Consider the following 18,975-nt stretch of genomic DNA (forward strand, 5'->3'; position numbering starts at 1 on the left):
GGGAATCTCCTGGGTTTTATTATCCCAAAAATTGGGATTTTCCTGATTTTCCTGTCCCAAAAATTGGGATTTGCCCACTTTTCCCAGTTTTCCTCTTCCAAAAATTGGGAATTTCCCATTTTTCCTTTCTCAGAGATTGGGAATTTCCCACTTTTCCCAGTTTTCCTATTCCAAAAATTGGGATTTTCCTCATCTTCCTGTCCCAAAAATTGGGATTTGCCCACTTTTCCCAGTTTTTCTATACCCAAAAATTGGGATTTTCTCATTTTTCCTATCCCCAAAAAATTGGGATTTTCCCATTTTTCTCATCCCAAAAATTGGGATTTTCCCAGTTTTCCCATTTTTCCTATCTTAAAAATTGGGATTTTCCCACTCTTTCCCATCCCAAAAATTGGGATTTTCCCATTTTTCCCATTTTTCTGATCCCAGAAATTGGGATTTTCCCAGTTTTCCTATCCCAGAATATTGGAATTTTCCCAATTTTTCCATTTTTTCCCTTCCCAAAAGGTTGGAATTTTCCCATTTTTCCCATCCCAAAAATTGGGATTTTCCTGATTTTCCTGTCCCAAAAATTGGGATTTGCCCACTTTTCCCAGTTTTCCTATTCCAAAAATTGGGATTTTCCCACTTTTCCTGTCCCAGAAATTGGGATTTTCCTGATTTTCCCATCCCGAAAATTGGGATTTTCTCAGTTTTCCCAGTTTTCCTATTCCAAAAATTGGGATTTTCCCAGTTTTCCTATCCCAGAAATTAGGAATTTCCCACTTTTCCCTGTTTTCCTATTCCAAAAATAGGGATTTTCCTCATCTTCCTGTCCCAAAAATTGGGATTTTCCTGATTTTCCTGTCCCAAAAATTGGGATTTGCCCACTTTTCCCAGTTTTTCTATACCCAAAAATTGGGATTTTCTCATTTTTCCGATTCCAAAAATTGGGATTTTCCTCATTTTCCTGTCCCAAAAATTGGCATTTTCCTGATCTTCGTGTCCCAAAAATTGGAATTTTCCCATTTTTCCCATCCCAGAATATTAGAATTTTCCCACTTTTCCCATCCCAAAAATTGGGATTTTCCTGATTTTCCTGTCCCAAAAAAATGGGATTTTCCCACTTTTCCCAGTTTTCTTCTTCCAAAAAGTAAGGATTTTCTCATTTTTCCTATCCCAAAAATCAGGATTTTCCCATTTTTCCCATCCCAGATTATTGGAATTTTCCCACTTTTCCCATTTTTCCCACTTTTCCCATCCCAGAACATTGGGATTTTCCCACTTCAGAATGTTAGGAATTTCCTGATTTTCCCATCCCAAAAGTTGGGATTTTCCCATTTTTCCCATCCCAGAAGATTATTTTTTCCCATTTTTCCTGTCCCAAAAGGTTGGGATTTTCCCAGTTTTCCTAGCTGGATTTTCCGTATTTTCCTGCTTTTTCTATCCCAAAAGTTGGGATTTTCCCATCCCAAAAAATTGGGATTTTCCCATTTTTCCCAGGGAAATTTTTGGGATGGAGACATCACTCCTGGAGCTGCAATCTCCCTTTTCCCAGAATTCCAGAGGGAAAAATCTCAGAATTCCAGAGGGAAAATCCCAGAATTCCAGCATTTCTGGAATGTCAGAATTTGGAGGGGAAAATTTATCCCAAATTTCTTCACATCCAAAGGGTTTTCCAGCCTTTTCCCTCCACTTTTTCCCACTTTTATTTGGGAATTTTGGGAATTCTGAGGTTTGGCTCCGCGGCAGAATTCATCCCGAATTTCTTCCCATCCAAAGGGATTTTCAGGATTTTTCCATCAACTTTTTCCCACTGGAATTGTGGGAATTTTGGGAATGCTGAGCAGCAATCCATGCCGAGCATCCCTTGGGATTTTCCTGCTCCTGAATTCCCAAATCATTCCCAAATCAATCATTCCCAGAAGAGCAGGAGGAGCCAAAATCCCGCAGGATTTTCCTGAGGAGCTCTGCTGTGCATTCCCTGCTTTCCTGGATTCCCAATTTTCCTGAATTCCCACTTTTCCTGGATTCCCACTTTCCTCATTCCCACTTTTCCTGGATTCCCACTTTTCCTGGATTCCTACTTTTCCTGAATTCCCACTTTCCTCATTCCCACTTTTCCTGAATTCCTACTTTACTGAATTCCCACTTTTCCTGGATTCCCAATTTTCCTGGATTCCTACTTTTCCTGAATTCCCACTTTCCTCATTCCCACTTTTCCTGGATTCCTACTTCTCCTGTATTCCCAATTTCCCTGTTCCCTCTTTTCCTGAATTCCCAATTTTCCTGTTCCCACTTCCCCCATTCTCTCTTTCTTGCCCATATTCCCTCTTTTCCTTGTTCCCATTTTTCCCAATCCCCTCTTTCCCTATTCTCCCTTTCCTATATTCCCAATTTTCCCATTCCCACTTTTCCCTATTTCATTCCCTAATTCCTCTTTCCTGCATTCCTTTTCCAATTCCCTCTTTTCCAATTCTCTCTTTCCCAATTCCCACTTTTCCCTATTCCTATTCCCTATTCTTCCCTCTTTTCCCTATTCCCTCTTTTTTTCCCAAAATTCCCACTTTTCCCTATTCCTTGGGTTTTTTTTCCTATTCCTGCTTTTCCCTATTCCCACTTTTCCCTATTCCCTTTCCCTATTCCCTCTTTCCTGTATTCCCAATTCCCACTTTTCCCCAAATTCCCACTTTCCCCTCTCACTTTTCCCTATTCCCTCTTTCCTATATTCCCTCTTTCCCTATTCCATCTTTTTCCTCTTCCCTCTTTTTTTCCCCAGAATTCCCACTTTTCCCTGTTCCTTGGTTTTTTCCTATTCCTGCTTTTCCCTTTTCCCTCTTTCCTGTATTCCCAATTCCCACTTTTCCCCAAAATTCCCACTTTTCCCCAAAATTCCCACTTTTCCCCAGAATTCCCACTTTTCCCTGTTCCTTGGTTTTTTCCTATTCCTGCTTTTCCCAATTCCCACTTTCCCTTTTCCCTCTTTCCTCTTTTTTCCCCAAAATTCCCACTTTTGCCCTATTCCCATTCCCTATTCCCACTTTCCCTCTTTTTTCCCCAAAATTCCCACTTTTCCCCAAAATTCCTACTTTTCCCTATTCCCTCTTTCCTCTATTCCCAATTCCCACTTTTCCCCCAATTCCCACTTTTCCCCAATTCCCATTCCCTATTCCCACTTTCCCTTTTCTCTCTTTTTTCCCCAAAATTCCCACTTTTTCCCATTCCTCTCTCCCCAATTCCCTCTCTCCCTATTCCCTCTTTCCTGTATTCCCAATTCTCCCTTTTCCCCAAATTCCCACTTTCCCCCAAAATTCCTACTTCTCCCCTATTCCCATTCCCAATTCCCTCTCTCCCTATTCCATCTCTCCTGTATTCCTAATTCCCACTTTCCCCCAAAATTCCCTCTTTTCCCTATTCCCTCTTTCCTGTGTTCCCAATTCCCACTTTTCCCCAAATTTCCACTTTTCCTTATTCCTTATTCCCACTTCCTCTCTTCCCTATTTTTTTCCCAAAATTCCCACTTTTCTCCATTCCCTCTTTCCCTATTCCAACTTTCCTCTATTCCCAATTCCCACTTTTTTTCCCAGAATTCCCACTTTTCCCCTATTCCCATTCCCTATTCCCACTTTCCCTCTTTTTTCCCCCAAAATTCCCACTTTTCCCCAAAATTCCTACTTTTCCCTATTCCCTCTCTCCCTATTCTCTTTCCCTTTTCCCTCTTTCCTGTATTCCCAATTCCCACTCTCCCCCGAAATTCCCACTTTCCCCATTCCCTATTCCCACTTCCCCTCTTCCCTCTTTTTTTCCCCAAAATTCCCACTTTTCCCCAAAATTCCCAGTTTTCCCCTTTCCCTTTCCCTTTTCCCTCTTTCCTGTATTCCCAATTCCGTCTCTTTTTCCCTGAAATTCCTACTTCTCCCCTGTTCCCATTCCCAATTCCCTCTCTCCCTATTCCATCTTTCCTGTATTCCTAATTCCCACTTTTGCCCCGAAATTCCCTTTTCCCTATTCCCTCTTTTCCCTATTCCCATTGCCTATTCCCACTTTCCCTTTTCCCTCTTTGCTGTATTCCCAATTCCCACTTTTCCCCAAATTTCCACTTTTCCCTATTCCTTATTCCCACTTCCTCTCTTCCCTATTTTTTCCCAAAATTCCCACTTTTCTCCATTCCCTCTTTCCCCATTCCATCTTTCCTGTATTCCCAATTCCCACTTTTTTCCCAGAATTCCCACTTTTCCCCAATTCCCATTCCCTATTCCCACTTTCCCTTTTCTCTCTTTTTTCCCCCAAATTCCCACTTTTTCCCATTCCTCTCTCCCCAATTCCCTCTCTCCCTATTCCCTCTTTCCTGTATTCCCAATTCCCACTTTTCCCCAAAATTCCTACTTTTCCCCTATTCTCTCTCTCCCTATTCCCTTTCCTTTTTCCCTCTTTCCTGTATTCTCAATTCCCACTTTTCCCTGAAATTCCCACTTTTTCCTATTTCCTCTTTCCCTTTTCCCTCTTTCCTGTGTTCCCAATTCCCACTTTTCCCCAAATTCCCACTTTTCCCCAAAATTCCTACTTCTCCCCTATTCCCATTCCCAATTCCCTCTCTCCCTATTCCCTCTTTCCTGTATTCCCAATTCCCACTTTCCCCAATTCCCTCTTTCCTGTATTCCCTTTCCCTATCCATCTTTTCCCTCTTTCCTCTTTTTTCCCCAAAATTCCCACTTTTCCCTAAAATTCCTACTTTTCCCTATTCCCATTCCCTATTCCCACTTTCCCTCTTCCCTCTTTTTTCCCCCAAAATTCCCACTTTTCCCCATTCCCTCTTTCCCTATTCCATCTTTCCTGTATTCCCAATTCCCACTTTTCCCCAAAATTCCCACTTTTCCCTATTCCTTGTTTTTTTTCTATTCCCACTTTTTCCCCAGAATTCCCACTTTTCCCCCAATTCCCACTTTTCCCCCAATTCCCACTTTTCCCCAAAATTCCCACTTTTCCCCCAATTCCCACTTTTCCCCAAAATTCCCACTTTTCCCCCAATTCCCACTTTTCCCCAAAATTCCCACTTTTCCCCCAATTCCCACTTTTCCCCAAAATTCCCACTTTTCCCCCAATTCCCACTCTCCCCTCTCACTCTCCCTGTCTCTCTCTCGGGTTTTTCCTTTTCCAGCTCTCCTGTGGTTCCTCGGGAATCTCGGGAATCTCGGGAATCTCGGGAATCTCCAGCTCCACTCCTCCTCCCCTGGTGCGTGGGAACCAAACTGCTCCCGCGGGGAAAACCTCCCTCCAGGTCAGAAAACGTGGAAAATCCTGGGAAAAAGAACTGGGAAAAAATCTGGGAAAATCTGGGAGAAAAACCGGGAAAATCTGGGGGAAAAAACCAGAAAATCGGGGAAAAAACGGGGAAAAAAACACGGAGAAATTCTGGGGAAAATCCCTGGAAAAAGGCCAGAAAAAAACTGGGAAATCCCAGGAGAAATCCCGGGAAAAAAATCCAGAAAAATTCTGGGAAAATCCTGGAAAATCCCAGGAAAAAACCCCGGGAAAATTGCGGGGAAAAAACCTGGGAAAAATCTGCAAGAAAAATACCAGGAAAAATTCCAGGGAAAATCCCCAGAAAAATGCCAGAAAAAACTGGGAAATCCCAGGAAAAAGCCCTGAAAAAAAATCCAGAAAAATTCCAGGAAAATCCTGGAAAAACCCAGCAAAAATCCCGAGAAAGAAATCCAGAAAAAATTCCAGGAAAATCCTGGAAAATCCTGGGAAAAAAATTGGAAAAATTCCTGGGAAATCCCAGGAAAATCACAAGAAAAAACCCAGGAAAATCAGGGGGAAAAATCCCAGAAAAAAACTCAGAAAAATGCCAGGAAAAATCACAGGAAATCCCAGGAAAAAAAACTGGAAAAAAAAATGGAAAAATCCCGGCAAAAATCCTTAGAAAAATACCAGAAAAATCCCAGGACAAATTTCCAGAAAAAACACTGAAAATCCCGGGAAATCCCGGGGAAAATCCTTGGAAAAATCCCAGAAAAATCCCCCAAAAATCCCAGGGAAAATATCGAGCAAATCCCGGGAAAAAACCCAGAAAATCCTGGGAAATCCCACTGAAATCCCAGGAATAATCCTGGGAAAAGACCCAAAAAAAATCCCCAAAAAATCCTGGAAAAAACCCAGAAAAATCCTGGAAAAATCCCTAAAAAATCCCGGAAAAAACCCAGAAAAATCCCGGGATTCTTTCTGGAATTGCTGTGGGAATTTTGGGATTCAGCAGGAACAGGGATGGGAATTCCCAACATCCCAAAGCCTTGGGGAAAGCAGGAAAATTCCCAGAAATTGGGAATTTTTAGGGATAAAATCCTGGAATTCTCCCATCCAAACTCCTCCATTTCCATCCCTTTTCCTGATTTTTTTCCTGAATTTTTTGCTTTTCTCCTCCTTTTTTTTCCCTTCATTTCCTCCCTGCATTCCTTTCATTCCATCAATTCCACACTTGGATTCCCAATTTCCATCATTCTCAGGATTTTTTCCTCATTTTTCCCAATTTTTTCCTCATTTTTCCCAATTTTTTCCTCATTTTCCCCAATTTTTTCCTCATTTTTCCGAATTTCTTCCCCATTTTTCCCAATTTTTTTTTTGCCTTTCGCTCCACAAATTCCCCATTTGGATTCCACAATTCCCAACATTTTTCCTGATTTTTTTTTTTTTTTGCCTTTTTCTCCAGTTGGATTTCCCATTTCCATTTTTTCCCCATTTCCATCATTCCCAACATTTTTTCTCCATTTTTCTCTCTTTTTTTTTTTTTTTTCTTTTAGGTAAAAACATTTTTCCCAATTTTTTTTTGATTTTTCACTCCATGAATTTCCCCATTTGGATTCCCCAGTTTCCGTCATTCCCAACATATTTTCCCATTTCCTTAATTCCCAACATTTCCCCCCATTTTCCTCCCGTATTTCCCCTATTATTTTCCCCCCCATTTCCCCCCCATTTTTTCCCCATTTTTTCCCCATTTTTTTCCCCATTTTTTCCTCATTTTTCCCAATTTTTTCCCAATTCTTTCCCCATTTTTCCCAATTTCTTCCCCATTTTTCCCAATTTCTTCCCCATTTTTCCCAATTTTTTCCCAATTCTTTCCCCATTTTCCCCCCATTTTCCCCATTTTTCCCCCATTTACTCCCCATTTTTTCCCTATATTTCCTCCATTTATTCCCCATTTATTCCCCATTTATTCCCCATTTATTCCCCATTTATTCCCCATTTATTCCCCATATATTCCCCATTATTTCCCCCATTTATTCCCCACATTTCCCCCATTATTTTCCCCATTTCTCCCCATTTTTCCCATTTCCCCCCATTATTTCCCCCATTTTTCTCCTTTCCCCCCATTTATTCCCTATATTTTCCCATTTATTCCCATTCATTCTCCCATTTATTCCCCATTTATTCCCATTTATTCCCCATTTATTCCCCATTTATTCTCCATTTTCCCCCATTTTCCCTTCATTTTCCCCCATTTATCCCCATTTTCCCCCCATTTTTTCCCCATTTATTCCCCATATTTTTCCCATTATTTTCCCATGTTTATTCCCCATTTATTCCCCATTTTATCCCCATTTTTCCCCCATTTATTTCCCATTAATTCCCTATATTTCCCTCATTTATTCCCCCATTTCCCCCCATATTTTTCCCATTATTTCACCCATTAATTCCCATTTTTCCCCCATTTTTTCTCCATTTATTCCCCATTTTCCCCCCATTTATTTATCTTTTTTTCTCATTTTTCCCCCATTTTTCCCATTATTTGCCCCATTATTTCTCCCATTATTTCCCCATTATTTCTTCCATATGTCCCCATTTATTTCCCCATTTATTCCCTTTTTCCATTCATTCCCCATATTTCCCCCATTTCCCCCATATTTTTCCCATTATTTCTCCCATTAATTCCCCATTATTTCCCCCATTCATTCCCCATTTTTCCCTCTTTTCCAGAGCTCCTCCAGCCGCATTCCCGGCACGGTCATTCCTCCCCCGCTGGTCCGAGGAGGACAACAGACAAATTCCAAACTGGGAACTCAACAAAACCCTGGAATTGTGATGCCTCCCTTGGTCCGAGGGGCTCAGGTGAGACTTTTCCACATTTTTCCATATTTTTCCCACATTTTTCCACATTTTTCTAAATTTTCCCACATTTTTCCACATTTTCCCATCATTTTTCCCACATTTTCTCACTTTTTTTTCCATGTTTTTCCACATTTTGCCTTTTTTTCTGTGTTTTTCCCACACTTTTCCACATTTTTCCACATTTTTCTGCATTTTCCCATTTTTTCTGTGTTTTTCCCACACTTTTCCACATTTTTCCACATTTTCTGATATTTTTTCTGTGTTTTTCCACATTTTTCTAAATTTTCCCACATTTTTCCACGTTTCCCCACATTTATTTCCCCACATTTATTTCCCCACATTTATTTTCCCACATTTATTTTCCCACATTTTTCCACATTTTCCCACATTTTTCCCACTTTTTTCCCACTTTTTTCCACGTTTCCCCACATTTTTCCACATTTTTCCACATTTATTTTTCCACATTTTTTCCCCCATTTTCCCACATTTTCCCACATTTTCCCACATTTTCCCACATTTTCCCACATTTTCCCACATTTTTCCACATTTTCCCACATTTTTCCACATTTTCCCACATTTTCCCATATTTTTTCCCACATTTTCCCACTTTTTTCCCACTTTTTTCCCACTTTTTTCCACATTTTCCCATATTTTTTCCCATGTTTTCCCACTTTTTTCCCACTTTTTTCCCACTTTTTTCCCCACTTTTTTCCCACTTTTTTCCACATTTTCCACATTTTTTCCTGTGTTTTTCCCACACTTTTCCACATTTTCCGATATTTTTTCTGTGTTTTTCCACATTTTTCCACATTTTTCTAAATTTTCCCACATTTATTTTCCCACATTTATTTTCCCACATTTATTTTCCCACATTTATTTTCCCCACTTTTTTCCCACTTTTTTTCCCATTTTTTCTGTGTTTTTCCCACACTTTTCCCACATTTTTCCACATTTTCCCACATTTTTCCACATTTTCCCACATTTTTCCACATTTTCCCATATTTTTTCCCTGTTTTTCCACATTTTCTCATATTTTTCCCCATTTTTCCCCATTTTTCCCCCATTTTTCCACATTTTTCCCACATTTTCCCCCCAGTTTTTCCCTGTTTTTCCACATTTTCCCACATTCCCCTAAATATTTCCACATTTTCCCATATTTATTCCACATTTTTTCCACATTTTTCCACATTTTCCCATATTTTTTCCCCGTTTTTCCACATTTTCTCGTATTTTTTTCCCACGTTTTCCCACATTTTCCTTCTCATTTTTCCTTCTCATTATTCCTTCTCTCCCATCAATTCCAAAGCTTTTCCATGACAAAATTCCCTTTTTCCCCTCATTTTTCTCTCTTGGTTTTGGATAAAAGCAGGAAGAGAAAATTAAATTAAATCCATATTTTTCCCTCTTGTTATCCTTTCTTTCCCATCAATTCCTGCTTTTCCATGGATTCCCATTTTCCATGTGTTTTCCCAGCAAATCAGCCCTCAGAATTTGGGAATTTTGGTGTCCTACGAGCATCTCTTATCCCATAATTTGAGTTCAAGGAAAGAAACAGAAATTGGATTTTTTCTCAGGCTTTTTTTACCTGTAAAATTCCCATTTTTCTAGCAATTCCCATTTTTCCAACGTCCTTTTCCGTGTGTTTTCCCAGCAAATCCATATGGCAGCACTGAGAATTTGGGAATTTGGTGTCTCTTATCCCATAATTTGATTTTAAGGAAGGAAACAGAAACTGAATTTTTTTCCAGCCTTTCTCTACCTGTAAAATTCCCATTTTTCCACCAATTCCCATTTTTCCACCAATTCCCACCATTCCAACTCCCTTTTCCATCTATTTTCCTAGCAAATCAGCACTCCGAATTTGGGAATTTTGGGGCTGGAATTTGATGACCTCAGAGTGCCTTTTATCCCATAGTTTGATTTCAAGGGAGGGAAAAGGAAATCGGATTTTTTCCCAACCTCTCTCTACCTGTAAAACTCCCATTTTTCCACCGATTCCCATTTTTCCAACTCCATTTTCCGTGTGTTTTCCCAGCAAATCCACACCATCCAGCATCACTCAGAATTCGGGAATTTGGTGTCTCTTGTCCCATAATTTGATTTCAAGGAAGGAAACAGAAACCGGATTTTTTCTAGGTTTTCTCTACCTGTAAAATTCCCATTTTTCCAGCAATTCCCACCATTCCAACGTCCTTTTCCATGTGTTTTCCCAGCAAATCCACACCATCCGGCAGCACTCAGAATTTGGGAATTTTGGTGTCCTCAGAGCATCTCTTGTCCCATAGTTTGATTTTCAGGACAGAAAAGGAAATCAGATTTTATCCCAACCTCTCTCTACCTGCAAAATTCCCATTTTCCCACCAATTCCCATTTTTCCAACTCCCTTTTCAGTGTGTTTTCTCAGCCAATCAGCACTCAGAATTTGGAAATTTGGTATCCTAAGAGCATCTCTTATCCCATAGTTTGCTTTTGAGGGAGGGACAGGGAAACCGGATTTTTTCCTAGGGTTTCTCTACCTGCAAAATTCCCATTTTTCTGGCAATTCCCATTTTTCCAACGTCCTTTTCCATGTGTTTTCCCAGCAAATCCATATGGCAGCACTGAGAATTTGGGAATTTGGTGTCTCTTATCCCATAATTTGATTTCAAGGAAGGAAGCAGAAATCGTATTTTATCCCAGCCTCTTTTAACCTGCAAAATTCCCATTTTTCCATGGATTTCCGCCATTCCAACATCCTTTTCCATGTGTTTTCCCAGCAAATCCACACCATCTGGCATCATTCAGAATTTGAGAATTTTGCTGTCCTAAGAGCATCTCTCATCCCATAGTTTTCTTTCCAGGAAGGAAAAGGAAATCAGATTTTATCCCAGCCTCTCTCTACCTGTAAAACTCCCACTTTTCCACCAATTCCCACCATTCCAATGTCCTTTTCCATGTGTTTTCCCACCCAATCCATGCTCAGAATTTGGGAATTTTGGGGCTGGAATTTGGTGTCCTCAGAGCATCTCTTGTTCATCGTTTTATTTTGAGGAACAAAACAGAAACTGGATTTTATCCCAGCCTCTCTCTACCTGCAAAATTCCCATTTTTCCAACGTCCTTTTCCGTGTGTTTTCCCAGCAAATCCACACCATCCAGCATCACTCAGAATTTGGGAATTTTGGTGTCCTCAGAGCATCTCTTGTCCTGTGGTTTGATTTCAAGGAAGGAAACAGAAACTGAATTTTTTTCCAGCCTTTCTCTACCTGTAAAATTCCCATTTTTCCACCAATCCCCATTTTTCCAACGTCCTTTTCCATGTGTTTTCCCAGCAAATCCACACCATCCGGCAGCACTCGAGCACAGGCCCTCCCCCTCTGCTGCTGGCGCCCCGAGCCTCGGTGCCCAGCGTGCAGATCCAGGGCCAGAGGATCATCCAGCAGGGGCTGATCCGCGTGGCCAACGTGCCCAATGCCAGCCTGCTGGTCAACATCCCGCAGGTGGGGATTTATTGGGATTTATTGGGATTTTAGGGGTTTGGGAATGGTGGGATTGGGTTATCCCAATGCCAGCCTGCTGGTCAACATCCCGCAGGTGGGGATTTATTGGGATTTGTTGGGATTGGGAATGGGGTGGGAATGGGGATTGGGGGATTGGGTTATCCCAACGCCAGCCTGCTGGTCAACATCCCGCAGGTGGGTGTTCTCGGGATTTATTGGGATTGGGAATGAGGGATTGGGTTATCCCAATGTCAACATCGCGCAGGTGGGTGTTCCCGGGATTTATTGGGATTGGGAATGGGGGATTGGGTTATCCCAATTTCAGCCTGCTGGTCAACATCCCGCAGGTGGGTGTTCCTGGGATTTATTGGGATTCTGTGGGATTTGGGAATGGGATGGGATTGAGGGATTGGGTTATCCCAATGCCAGCCTGCTGGTTAAAATCCCGCAGGTGGGGATTCATGGGATTTATTGGGATTCTGTGGGATTTGGGAATGGGATGGGATTGAGGGATTGGGTTACCCCAACGCCAGCCTGCTGGTCAACATCCCACAGGTGGGGGTTCCTGGGATTTATTGGGATTTCCTGGGATTTCCTGGGATTGGGAATGGGGTGGGAATGGTGGGATTGGGTTATCCCAATGCCAGCCTGCTGGTCAACATCCCGCAGGTGGGAATTCATGGGATTTCCTGGGATTAGGAATGGTGGGATTGGGTTATCCCAATGCCAGCCTGCTGGTCACCGTCCCGTAGATTGGAATTCCTGGGATTCTTTGGGATTTCCTGGGATTGGGAATGGTGGGATTGGGTTTTGCCAATGTCAGCCCAGTGCTGGTCAACATCCCACAGGTGGGGATTCATGGGATTTATTGGGATTTCCTGGGATTTCCTGGGATTGGGAATGGGGTGGGATTGAGGGATTTGGTTATCTCAATGCCAGCCTGCTGGTCAACATCCCGCAGGTGGGGATTCCTGGGATTTCCTGGGATTTTGAGGGGTTGGGGATTGAGGGATTGGGTTATCCCAACGCCAGCCTGCTGGTCAACATCCCACAAGTCAGCATTCCCAGGATTCCCAGGATTCTGGGGATTTGGGAATGGGGTTGGGAGAAGTGGGAATGGGGGGTTGGGTTATCCCATGGTGTTCACAGTGTTGTCCCAGAGATCCTCCAATCCCAAAGATCATCCAATCCTCCTGTGCAGAACTCACTCCCACTGACCATCCCGTGTCCCTGATTCCCACTGATCCCGTATTCCCACCAAATCCCATATGGAATCACCGATCCCAAATGGGATCACTGACCCATTCCTGTTATTCCAGGCATCCCCCATGTCCCTGAAAGGCTCAGCTGACCCCTCAGGCCAGGCTGGCAGTGCCCAGGCCGGTGCCACCTCGCTGGGTGGCACTGGGGACTCTCCCGCCAGCCGCCAGACCAGTGCCACATCCCTGATTCCCAATGGTCCCGTACAATTCCCACCAATCTCATATGGAATCACTGACCCATTCGCATTATTCCAGGCGTCCCTCATGTCCCTGAAGGGCTCAGTTGTCCCCTCAGGCTAAGCTGGCAGTGCCCAGGCTGGTGCCACCTCGCTGGGTGGCACTGATCCCATATGGAATCACTGATTCCATACAATTCCCACCGATCCCATATGGAATCACTGACCTGTTCCCATTATTCCAGGCATCCCCCACGTCCCTGAAGGGCTCAGCTGTCCCCTCGGGCCAGGCTGGCAGTGCCCAGGCCGGTGCCACCTCGCTGGGTGGCACTGATCCCATATGGAATCACTGATCCCATACAATTCCCACTGATCCCGTATGGAATCACTGACCTGTTCCCATTATTCCAGTCATCCCCCACGTCCCTGAAGGGCTCAGCTGTCCCCTCGGGCCAGGCTGGCAGTGCCCAGGCCGGTGCCAATGATCCCATATGGAATCCACCATTCCCTGTCCGTGATCCCAATGATCCCATACAATTCCCATTAACTCATTCCCATTATTCCAGGCATCCCCCACGTCCCTGAAGGGCTCAGCTGTCCCCTCGGGGCAGGCTGGCAGTGCCCAGGCCGGTGCCACCTCTCTGGGTGGCTCTGGGGACTCTCCCACCAGCCGCCAGGATGATTCCCACTGATCTCATACAATTCCCACTGATCCCGTATGGAATCACTGACTTGTTCCCATTATTCCAGGCATCCCCCACGTCCCTGAAGGGCTCAGCTGTCCCCTCGGGCCAGGCTGGCAGTGCCCAGGCCGGTGCCACCTCTCTGGGTGGCTCTGGGGACTCTCCCGCCAGCCGGCAGGCCGCGGCCAAGCTGGCGCTCCGGAAGCAGCTGGAGAAGACGCTGCTGGAGATTCCTCCTCCCAAACCTCCTGCCCCGGAGATGAACTTCCTGCCCAGCGCCGCCAACAACGAGTTCATCTACCTGGTGGGCTTGGAGGAGGTGGTGCAGAACCTGCTGGAGACCCAAGGTGAGCACGGGGGAGGTGGGAATTGGGAAATGTGGGAATTTGGGAAATGTGGGAATTTGGGAAATGTGGGAATTTGGGAAATGGGAAATGTGGGAATGAGGGGATTGGGAAATGTGGGAATTTGGGAAATATGGGAATTCGGGAATTGGGAAATGTGGGATTGGCTAATCCCAGGTGTTTGTCCCCTCAGGGAAGGCTCTGGGCCTCACCTACCACATTTGTCCCTTAGGGACAAACAATCCTCTAGTCCCAAAGATCCCAAAGGTGACCCTGGGGCCAATCCCAGGTGTTTGTCCCCCAGGGAAGGTGACACTGTGCCTCACCCGCCCTGTTTGTCCCTCAGGGAAGGTGGTGGTGGCTGACCTGCTCTGTTTGTCCCTCAGAGAAGGCTCTGGGGCTCACCCGCCCTGTTTGTCCCCCAGGGAAGGTGACACTGAGGCCTGTCCCAGGTGTTTGTCCCTCAAGGAAGGCTCTGGGGCTCACCCGCCCTGTTTGTCCCTCAGGGAAGACACTAGGCCTGACCCGCCATGTTTATCCCCTCAGAGAAGGCCATGCTGCGGCTGACCCGCCATGTTTGTCCCTCAGGGAAGGCACTGGGTCTGACCTGCCGTGTTTGTCCCTCAGGGAAGGTGGCATTAGGGCTGATCCCAGGTGTTTGTCCCTCAGGGAAGCCGTGCTGCGGCTCACCTGCCATGTTTGTCCCTCAGGGAAGGTGGCTGTGGGGCTGGTCTGCCATGTTTGTCCCTCAGGCACAAACAATCCTCTAGTCCCAAAGATCCCAAAGATGGCGCTGAGGCTCACCTGCCATGTTTGTCCCTCAGAGAAGGTGGCACTGTGCCTCACCCACCCTGTTTGTCCCTCAGGGAAGGCTCTGGGCCTTGTCTGCCATGTTTGTCCCTCAGGGAAGGTGGTGCTGAGGCTGACCTGCTCTGTTTGTCCCTCAGGGAAGGTGGCGGTGGCCGTGTCCTGCTCTGTTTGTCCCTCAGAGGTGACACTGAGCCTCACCCGCCATGTTTGTCCCTCAGGGAAGGCACTGTGACCAATCCCAGGTGTTTGTCCCCCAGGGAAGGTGACACTGTGCCTCACCCGCCCTGTTTGTCCCTCAGGGAAGGCTCTGGGCCTTGTCTGTCATGTTTGTCCCCCAGGAAAGGTGGCGGTGGCTGACCTGCCATGTTTGTCCCTCAGGGAAGGTGACACTGTGCCTCCCCTGCTCTGTTTGTCCCTCAGGGAAGGCTCTGGGGCTCACCCACCCTGTTTGTCCCCCAGGGAAGGTGGCACTGAGGCTGACCTGCCATGTCTGTCCCCCAGGGGAGGTGGCGGTGGCTGACCTGCCATGTTTGTCCCTCAGGAAAGGTGACACTGTGCCTCACCCACCATGTTTGTCCCTCAGGGAAGGCTCTGGGCCTTGTCTGCCATGTCTGTCCCCCAGGGGAGGTGGCTGTGTGGCTGACCTGCTCTGTTTGTTCCTCAGGGAAGGTGGCGGTGGCTGACCTGCCATGTCCGTCCCCCAGGGAAGGTGGCAGTGGCTGACCTGCCATGTCCGTCCCCCAGGGAAGGTGGCAGTGGCTGACCTGCCCTGTTTGTCCCCCAGGGAAGGTGGCAGTGGCTGACCTGCTCTGTTTGTCCCCCAGGGAAGGTGGCAGTGGCTGACCTGCCCTGTTTGTCCCCCAGGGAAGGTGGCAGTGGCTGACCTGCCCTGTTTGTCCCCCAGGGAAGGTGGCAGTGGCTGACCTGCTCTGTTTGTTCCTCAGGGAAGGTGGCGGTGGCTGACCTGCTCTGTTTGTCCCCCAGGGCAGGTGGCAGTGGCTGACCTGCCCTGTTTGTCCCCCAGGGAAGGTGGCAGTGGCTGACCTGCTCTGTTTGTCCCCCAGGGAAGGTGGCGGTGGCTGCGTCCTGCCGCGAGCCCTACCTGTGCGCCCAGTGCCACACGGACTTCACGTGCCGCTGGCGGGAGGAGAAGAACGGCACCATCATGTGTGAGACCTGCATGGCCTCCAACCAGAAGAAGGCGCTGAAGGCCGAGCACACGAACCGGCTCAAGGCCGCCTTCGTCAAGGCGCTGCAGCAGGAGCAGGAGATCGAGCAGAGGATCCTGCAGCAAACGGCTCCTCCCGGGCAGCCCAAGGGCGAGCCGGGGCAGCACCACGCGCTCAAGGTGAGGGGAAGGTGGTGCCAAAAATGGTGGGGAAATTGAGATGCTGACACTGCGGAATAGGGTGTTGCTTTGGTTTAATAGGGTCTCAGGTGTACCTTGTCAAAGGTGGGACCATGACAAAAAAAGAGCGCCGGTGCAACGCCTATACAATTTATACATCTCACCAATTAGCATATCTATCTAAATTCCCCTATAAGAAACCTAACAAATGAAGTATTTACCCCTTTTTTCGAATTACCTCCCCCTCAAAAAGTTATGGACCTCACCAATTAGCATTTCTATCTAAAATTCCCCAATAAGAAACCTAACAAATGAAGTATTTGCCCCTTTATTCTAATTACCTCTCCCCATTTCCTGGAGAGGGAGGAACCCAAAGAAACCCCAATTCCAAGAATTCCACGACACCCCTGGGAACCTTTTCTCCCCGAAACCACCACCAGCACATCCCAACCTTTTCCAAATTTTCCCTGCCTCCCGCCAGAGTTCCAGCCAGCTGTCCCGCGGCGCCGGCGCTTCCCGCGGTGTCCTGCACGCCTTCAGCCCCTCCCCAAAGCTCCAGAGCCCCTCAGGCGCCGCCAGCCTCGGGAACCGACCCGGCAAACACGTGGAGAGATCCAGCAGCAAGGGCAGCGCCGCCGCCTGGAAGAAAAATCCCATCAGCACAGGTGGGGGTTTGTGGGAAATGTCTTTTCCCGAAATTCCTGGGGTTTGGGGTGGGAATTGGTGTGGGGAAAGGTGAGGTGGGATTTGGGGTTGGAGGTGGTGGTTGGTGTTGGTGTTGGTGTTGGAGGGGTTTGGCCTCATGGAACTGTGATCCAATCCCCCCACCAAAAACCATCCAATCCAATCCTAAAAAATCATCCAGTCCCAAAAACTCATCCAATCCAATCCCAAAGATCATCCAATCAAATCCCAAAAAATCATCCAATTCCATCCTTCAAAGATCATTTAATCCAATCCCAGAAAATCATCCAATCCAATCCCAAAAATCACCCACTCCCACCCCTCAAACATCCTTCAATCCGATCCCAAAAAATCATCCAATCCCAAAAAAGTCATCCAGTCCACTCCCAAAAAATCATCCAGTCCACTCCCAAAAAATCATCCAGTCCACTCCCAAAAAATCATCCAGTCCACTCCCAAAAAATCATCCAATCCGATCCCAAAAAATCATCCAATCCAATTCCAAAGATCATCCAATCCAAAAATCATCCAATCTCAAAGATTATCCAATCCACCCCCAAAAAATCATCCGATCCACCCCCAGCGATCATCCACTCCCAAAAAAACATCCAACCCCAAAAAAATCATCCAATCCAATCCCAAAAAATCCTCCAATCCCCTCCCAAAGATCCCGATTTTCAACCCAAAATCTTCATGTTTCTCGGGACGAATTTACAACCCGACGGCACCAAACCCTGCTGACAACCCCCACTTCAATCCTATTCATTCCCCACCTATTTCCCACCATTTTCCCCTCATTCCTGAGCCAAATCCCGATTAAAATTCCCATTTTTTTTCTTTTTTCCCCCTCCAGGTGGATCTCTGCCCTTCGTCAGCCCCGGCCTGACCGTTCACAAATCCTCCTCGGCCGTCGACCGGCAGCGCGAATACCTGCTGGATATGATTCCTCCCCGTTCCATCCCACAGTCAGCCACGTGGAAATAATCCCCCAAAAACAAAACAAAACCAGAACTTTTCCTTGGCTCTGCCATCCTCGGTTTTATTTTTATTTTTTTGGTTTTTTTTTTTTTTTCTACCACAAATTCCGTGGATTCCGCTTTAAAAAAAAAAAACAAACAACAAATCCCACGCTGGATTTCGTTCCCCTTCGAGGCTTTTTTGTTTTCTAGGATGCGACAGAAACCACTCCTCATCCCGTCTCTCCTCGGTGGTTGAGCTTCTCTCCGACTTCCTTCGGCTCCCAGATTTTTCATGGAAGCTTCCAGGAAAAAAAAAAAAAAAGGAGGAAAACGGAGGAGGGGAAAAGAATTCCTTAATTTTTTTTTTTCTGTATTTAGTTTCGGGAAATTTTTTTGGCACCAGCACACAAAAGAAAAGAGAGAAAAAAGAAAAACGTAAAAATAATTTTGGACTCTCAGCGACTTCGCTCTTGGCCTTCCTCCCGCCTGGGATCGCGCGCCGGAATTCCGGGAAAATTTCTGGAATTTCGGGACAATTTCCGGAATTTTTTTTTCCCCCGCGCTCCGGAATTCTTTTTTTTTTTTTGGGGTCATGGAGAGAAAAGAAAGAGAGAGAAATTTCGAGGAATTCCAACCCCATCCTGCGTTTAGTGAGCCAAATCCGTGGCTGCTCCTTTTCCCTGCTTTTCCTCCAGCCGGGAATATCCCGAAATTCCCAAAAAATCCGCCGAGAAAGAAGTGCAAAAATTCCCCATTTTCCGGTCGAGTATGGGTTTTGGTTTATTTTTATTTTTCTTTCCCTCCCTTCGGGATCGGCTGTGGGATTTTCCCCAAAAACTCACCTGCTGGGGGGAGTTGGGAATTCCTCCTGCTTTTTTTTTTTTTTTTTTTTTTCCCGTCGGATTCCGGTTGGAATTACGAACTTTCGGAATCGCCGGTAGTTTCAAAAAAAACCTCTCAGTTAACTGATAGACAAAAAAAGAAAAAAAAGAAAAAAAAAACCAAAATACTCCTTGGTTTCTTTCTCTTCCCAACGTTCCCAGAGACTCCGAAGCGAAGCTGTTTTGGGAATTTTATTTTTTTCCTGGTTTTTTTTTGGGGAGGGTTGGTTGGTTTATTTTCCTTTTTCGTTTGCCGTTTCGAGGG

The 18,975-nt window shown here is 45.7% G+C and overlaps 1 protein-coding gene across 1 annotated transcript in view; it reads left to right on the forward strand.

Annotated features, from left to right (window-relative positions):
- Positions 1–18,291, forward strand: part of LOC146426150 (transcriptional repressor p66-alpha-like) — a 51,787-nt gene extending 33,496 nt beyond the window's left edge. Inside the window, exons 6-12 of the mRNA XM_085040746.1 lie at positions 5,138–5,257; positions 7,954–8,085; positions 11,396–11,563; positions 13,752–14,031; positions 15,903–16,186; positions 16,668–16,851; positions 17,724–18,291. Coding sequence (XP_084896872.1) covers positions 5,138–5,257; positions 7,954–8,085; positions 11,396–11,563; positions 13,752–14,031; positions 15,903–16,186; positions 16,668–16,851; positions 17,724–17,854 — 1,299 coding nt within the window. The 3' untranslated portion in view covers positions 17,855–18,291. The remainder of the gene's footprint in view (positions 1–5,137; positions 5,258–7,953; positions 8,086–11,395; positions 11,564–13,751; positions 14,032–15,902; positions 16,187–16,667; positions 16,852–17,723) is intronic.
- Positions 18,292–18,975: the final 684 nt, after the last annotated feature.

This window comes from Lichenostomus cassidix, chromosome 28 (genome assembly GCF_008360975.1).
Source record: "Lichenostomus cassidix isolate B80296 chromosome 28, HeHo_3.0, whole genome shotgun sequence".
In the NCBI taxonomy this organism is placed as follows: Eukaryota; Metazoa; Chordata; class Aves; order Passeriformes; family Meliphagidae; genus Lichenostomus; species Lichenostomus cassidix.